This window comes from Castanea sativa, chromosome 6 (genome assembly GCF_040712315.1).
Source record: "Castanea sativa cultivar Marrone di Chiusa Pesio chromosome 6, ASM4071231v1".
In the NCBI taxonomy this organism is placed as follows: Eukaryota; Viridiplantae; Streptophyta; class Magnoliopsida; order Fagales; family Fagaceae; genus Castanea; species Castanea sativa.
The window spans coordinates 43,374,405-43,380,965 of record NC_134018.1 but is presented as its reverse complement, the minus strand read 5'-3'; the positions used below and the strand labels follow the sequence as shown (position 1 = coordinate 43,380,965).

Sequence of the window (6,561 nt, the reverse complement as noted above, 5' to 3'; positions counted from 1 at the left end):
CTTATTGCCCATCTAAAAATGTATGTGAGAGCTCTTCAACTTTTGGGGGCTGACGAAGGTTTCAATTTTCATGGCTAAAGCGTTTCTTACTTTTATTTTATTTATTTATTGAGAGAGTTTCAACGTATAGTATCCGCTCTTAATGATAACTCGTTATTATTGGATTAAGATACTAATTAATTTTTGGTGTAGATAAGAATTGAACCCAAATCTCTTATTTAACCATTAGAGATTTTTCTAGTTAAGGTAATAATTAAAGATTCAAAAATTGTACATGGGATGGAAAGACATCTGCATTAAATTCACTAAGCAGTAAGGAACAACCAACCAAGACTGAATGTTAGAACAAATTCAAAATCTGGAAGAAAAAAAGAATGATCAACTTTCATTGTATTTTCTCATCAATCAAATTGAGTTCATAACATGATGTCTTTCATTGTATGACATCTCTTTAATAAACATAATTGAAAACTGAAAGCATAATGTGTAGTACTATCACTCTAACATCATTAGAAAACAGCTGATAGGGAATGCTGAAACACAAAAGGTGACAACAAATTCAGACTTCTAAATACGATATCTATCAAGTGGGTCTTTGAAGAGGATGCGTTCATGATAAACTCTCCAAGCATAGTCCTCGAAAGAAAAGGAGTTGAACAATCTCTCTTCCCGCTCGCCCGAGCTACCATCACTTTGTTCTTCGTCTTTTTCGATTTCATCCTCATTGCTACCAACTAGCTTGGGTAGGAGAGGAGAAATTGTACTGTCTGTAGGAAGAGTGACCAGCAAAGTCATCGATATGCAGCGAGTGTTGTTGGTATCTCCCAAATGTGCCACTGGTCTCCCTCTCACTTTCTTTAACTTGCCATTGCTCCATACCTGTGATGCATTCATTCCAATTGGGAGAAAATCCAACAAATTTGACTTGGTTAGAAAGCTTAAGATGGTTCTAAGTTCTAACTTCTAAGATGCAATGCACCACAATCTACATACAAACAACTACTTTTGAAGACTTTCTGAAGTATTTGAACTTGCTAACTAGAATTTCATTAGAGGAGAAAACAAAATGATCCACAAATAAACTTAGGTACACCTTAGATTTTTCAATTAAGTTCAATAATACGAACCAATGAATCACATTATTGAATTAATTTTCCTTGAAAAAATATAACACTTGTTGTGATTCATTGTTCACTGTAAACACATTGTTGAGTTTGGTTAGTACCTAAGTTTGCCATTTCGTGCTAACACATGAGCATACTAAATTGTTCCAAACATGTCATAAACATATTTTATACAGTGATAATAGGAAAACAAGATTCGTAAAAAGTAAAAAACATTATTTCAGGTTCATCATTCAAATCAACATTAAAGTATGTTGGGAAATCTAATCTATGCTTGCATATTCATTATGTTTATCATCCTATATCATCCAATAGAATCATGGTGGAAAATAAGCATAAATTGAGTTAAGGTTTATATCTGTATGTTGTATGTATGTTATTTTTTAATCAGACACAACTTTTGAGAAAAAACCATCATTAAAAAATAACTTACAACATATTCACTTTTTATTTTTATTTTTGTTATCACATCTAAATCGATTCATTTATTGTAAAAATTTACAATTTTCAATATGCTCATTTCGTCAACCTGTGGAAGTGGCATATATATTAGAAATGTTGTAGTAATAATCAATACAATAAGTCTAAAATACCCTATATAAAAAAAAAAAAAATCTAAAATACAAATTTTGTCACAATTTTTTCAATGAAAGATAAGCTTAACTCGCAAAAATTGTGTTATGGATTTGTTGTAGTTTAATAGGGTAAATGTGCAAAGCTATTCCCAAGTAAAATACAAAATATAAAACTCACATGAGCAATGTCACCAAGCGTTACCATAACCGAGTCTACTTGGGGCGACACAGAAACCCAACCCGAATCCGCCAACAGTGAATACTTCTGGCACCTGATTTGATACTGTAGGCCCACAATATACGGGTAAAACCCACCCGATAACACCGGTTTATTGCCGGGTACACCTTCAGTAATCCACATAAGTGAACAAAACCGGGTCGGATCCTCCTTTAAAGGATTCTCAAACCCCACTGCACTACAAAGCAGTTCAACGATCCTCACCCCGAGCTTCTCCATAGCAAGAGTGAACTCGCGCAACGAGTCCAACGCAGGAGGCAACTCGGTTGACTCAGTCGAACACGTCGAATCCAAGCGGAACGACTCGCCGTGTTGTTCTTCGTCCTCGTCGTCGTCGTTAACTTCGTAGCCGAAAGGCCAGTTCTTGGGAAACGACGATTCTTTCTTGTCCTTGGGAAGGTCAAAGAGCGCGAGCGAGTCAGACTCGGCCGAGCGAGCGAGTTGGGAAGTGAGGGAATGATCGGTGAGTTGGAAGAAACCGAGTTGGGACGAGGCGGAGAGCAGGTCATCGAGTAGAGTAGCAGCTGCAGTACTGTTATTAAGAGAGAGAGTGGGGGCACACGTGGCGGGGGGTGAGCGGCGCGTGGGGAGAGTGAGAGTGGGGGAGGGGAGGCGGTGGAGGAGAATGGAGAGTGCGTCGGCGGCGTCTGACGTGGACAGGGGAATGTTAGGCTGCGCCGAGGGCGTAGGCGGCGGGGCTGCGGTGGCGCCGTACATGTTTGGTAATTGATGTGGTTGGTGCTTGTGAGTTGAGGAGGTCATGATGGATTGTTTTGAAAGAGAAAGAATGAAAGAAAGATGATATGTGATTGTGTAGCATATAAATATACACACCACAAAATGAGACTTGTTGTACAGACAGGACAGCAAGAAAGATTATAAGAATTCTTCTTTCCATGATATTTGTGTAGGGCATATGTGAGTTAAGCTAGGCAAGTGTATGTTGTGTCATTTGTGGGCCATCTGAGTTACCAAAAACTACAAAGTTGCTACATTTGCATTATTGGAGACTGCATCATTACCAAGAAAAGAAAAGTTACTGCTTTAACATTCCTTTCCTTCTTTTCAAGAGTAATTTTCGAATTACATATTAAAAAAAAGAAAGTTTTGCTATTCACACAATGATTAATAGTTTTTGCTAATATTTTTTTGAGAATTGAAAAAGTATTGACAAATTTTTTCAATTCTCGAAAAAATGTTTCTAAAAATGGATTGTTTAATGTGTGCCCTTAGGGCACACATTAACTAAAAAAAAAAAAAAATCACAATTTGTAGTATGAGAGATTGTGATAAGTTGCTTATTATTTTCACATGAACCTACTACCTAAAGTTTTTTACGCATATAATTGGCAAGAGTTGCATAATTTTTTTGTGGTACTAGATTTTATGTCTTTTAAATCCTGAAAGAGAACAAGAAAAAAAGTAGGTAAAAACAAAATTTTTATCGTAATTATGATGAGTTGATTTATGCTTAATGAGAAAAAAGTAGTTAGTCTATGTATAAGTGATAAACAACTATTCATAACTGATCACATCAAAATTGTAACAAAAATTGTAATAGTAGATGAATGAATTTGAATCAGTTTGAATCAACTTTTTTTTCTCTCCAGATTTTCAACTTTTTTAAAGTTCAATTTTTTTTTTCCAAATAATCTATTTAAAAAAAATTTGAAATGTAAGTTGTACATATCAAATAATCTATTTTCAAAAAGAGTTGGAAGCTCCTATGAAAGCTCTATAAGAAAAAGCATCTCTTTTTCTTTATTTTTCAAAATCTCAAGTGATCCATGATGTTTAAATCTTCTAATCTATATCTCGGTGTCATTCTAACTGATTTTTTCTCTAAAAATATCCAATTATATATATATATATATAGAATTAAATTTATTTATGAATTAATCGGTATTCAAAGAGGCTTGTAAACACACACTAACAGTGGAAAAGAAGAAGGATAATTTAATAGTTTGTGGTAAATCCAGCTTTGATCCAAGATGAGGTTGTGCATGGGAATGCAAGTAAGCTGTAACTTTTTATTTTTAGTTTTTTATGAACTCAAGTAAGCTGTAACTATTAATTACAATCGGGTAAAATGAATTGCTGCTTTCTTTTTGGTTAGAATTTTATCTAGATCAAAACAACTGTGGTGGAATGCAATGCAGCATGTAATTTATTCTAATTTTGTTAGTCCAAAAAATTCGTAACTTTTTGCAGATGTAGCGGCAGTCTGCTCCCTTGTTGTGAGGGAAAGTTGTGTCTAGCTCCTGCTGATGGCAGATTTTAGTTGCACGGATGGACACTATTATTATGATTTGTGGACGAAAGCATGTGCTAGGTCATAGGTGCATATATAGTTCAGCATTATCTATAGAATATATCCTTTGAATTTTTCAAATATTTATATTTATTTATTTATTTTTGGTGTGGCAAGCAACTAAGTACTGATTCAATTCAGAGACTACTCTTAATTTAGAAAAAAAAACAGAGGGACCAGCATTTTTTATTTATTTATATTTTGTCCAATTAATCAACGAGGAACACGAAATTGTAGCATATAAGTCTAAAATATCATTGAGAGGCCAATTAAAACAAAAAGTTATTCGGTGTTTGGTCAAATATTACAACATATTAAGTTGATGGTATCTCATATCTTGCTTAGAGAATTTCCGCATTGATTATATTCTCGGAAGGAATGGTGAAATTGACAATTGTAGAATTGATTGGTCAACAACCTGAAAACCAAAATAATTAGACTCAAAGTGTCATTACTAGTTGATATGGAAATATGGAATTCCTGATCAAATAAATTCAACTTCAACATCTAATTCAGTATCTAAATTGTAATCCCCGTAATTAAAGCTAGCTATAATCTATCTTTCAGATAAAAGCTATAATCTATTTAGGTTCAAACTTGGTTGATTGAAAGTTTGAAACAACCTACTTTCTAACACACACACACACATATATATATAGAGAGGCTAAATCTTAGCCTAACAAACTTCTAGTACAAGTAAGATACTTGATTTGCACATATAGAAAGATTGCGCTTGAACTTACGCTATTAAGTTAAGATATCTCTAACATGATTAATCACAAGAGCCATTGTGAAAATCAAGTTGGTTCTTAGGATTTGTAATGCTTTCACTAAGAACATATCCAACAGTTATGATGAACACACCTTCTTTCCTCAAGTAATGGGGGTATATCATATATTTAGATTTATTTTAAGGATTGGCAATTTTCCATGAATAAGGAAATTTTGACAACAAACCATCCCCTCAAGTCAAACGAGGGGATGGGTTAATAAAACGCCTGTACCGCAAATGTATAATAAAGATGTTATTTTGTATATATGCAAAATGAGTGATGATAGATTAGATCATTAAATGTTAATTTGATGGGTAGACTTTTCTCCGACGCTTATAACAAGTTTAAAAAGAATTTGATAATCGAGCTCCTAAGAGTTCTTCGGTCTTAGATTGGGCGTGCTCGCTTGGGTGTTTGGACATTTGTCTTTGATGAGGAATGAAATACTCCAGACCGTCCATGGTCATCCACACCCACAGTCGAATTTGGCACAACGACATCTACTCGTCCTAGGGAAGCTATCAACCTCGTCCTGAAGGGGTTCGTCCATAAGAGGAACAACCTCCTTTAGAAGCAAGGTATATACAACAAAAGGACCCCTGGACGAGCCCTTTACACTTAAGTAAATTCTTGAGGACATGTCACCACTCCGTAACATACGCATAACTTCCGGTGACTGTTATATGAGAAAATATAACTCCTAAATGGTTGTGGAAATTATCCTTGAACTCTCGCACCTCCTCAAATCCAGGGGAGGTTACAAGCCCAATAACTGTTCCTAGGACACTATATAAACATCCATTCAGACCAGAAAAAGGTACGTTCTACATTTCCCAAAAAGTTGAAACTCCAAAAATATAGAGAGAAAACTAACTTTGCCATTGGAGGGTTCTTGGCTAGCGACCCCGGTCACCCTTGATCGCTTTTCTTTCTTTTTCAGACCAGCAAGTAGTCCTTTCAAGTTTGGAGCATCCAGTCTACTGATTTTCTTCGCATCGTCAGTTGGCGCCGTCTGTGGGAAAGAAACTAAGGCAGATTGTCCTTTTCATTCGAATATTTGTTCTGTTTTCAACGATTAGCCTTTCCCAGATAAAAGGCTGAATGGTTCGAACAAGATCAAGGGCTACCAGCCCAGGCCATCAGGGGAGTAGGGATGCTTCTAGTAATCCCCTCCGCGATCGTCAATCAGCGCCTGTCATGCAACCGCCTTCTGTTCAACATATACAGTCCATGGCTGCCGTTATGGCGGAGTTGACTCGTCAGAATCAGGAGTTGAATAGGGAGATCAATCTAAGGAGGCAGCGCCATAATGGGCACGCGGAAGGATGAACCCAGAGTCAGGAAGGTGGAGGAGAAAATGTTGAGTCCGAAAATCAGACAAAGGGTACTGCTTCAAGAAGAGTGCCACACTTGAAGAGGGAGATGGACCAGATGAGAAAAGCCATGGATGAGATGAGAGAGAACATGAGGCGGGCGAACCCAGTGGATGATTTAGTTCACCGAACGGACTCCCCTTTCACGGCTTCAATCAACAGTCACC

The 6,561-nt window shown here is 36.3% G+C and overlaps 1 protein-coding gene across 1 annotated transcript; it reads right to left on the bottom strand.

Annotated features, from left to right (window-relative positions):
- Window positions 1-359: 359 nt before the first annotated feature.
- LOC142638516 (1-aminocyclopropane-1-carboxylate oxidase 1) lies at window positions 360-2,846 on the bottom strand. The gene is made up of 2 exons (XM_075812547.1): window positions 1,878-2,846; window positions 360-879 (listed from the first exon to the last, which is right to left on the bottom strand). The coding sequence occupies exons 1-2, from the start codon at window positions 2,697-2,699 to the stop codon at window positions 568-570; spliced, it is 1,134 nt and encodes a 377-aa protein (XP_075668662.1). The 5' UTR covers window positions 2,700-2,846; the 3' UTR covers window positions 360-567.
- Between the last annotated feature and the right edge of the window lie 3,715 nt (window positions 2,847-6,561).

Bases quoted from the DNA above. Each gene is read 5' to 3' on its own strand.
- LOC142638516 (XM_075812547.1), bottom strand. From the start codon at position 2,699: ATGACCTCCTCAACTCACAAGCACCAACCACATCAATTACCAAACATG. The intron at 880-1,877 runs GTGAGTTTTATA...AATGCATCACAG, and splicing joins CGCTTGGTGACATTGCTCAT to GTATGGAGCAATGGCAAGTT.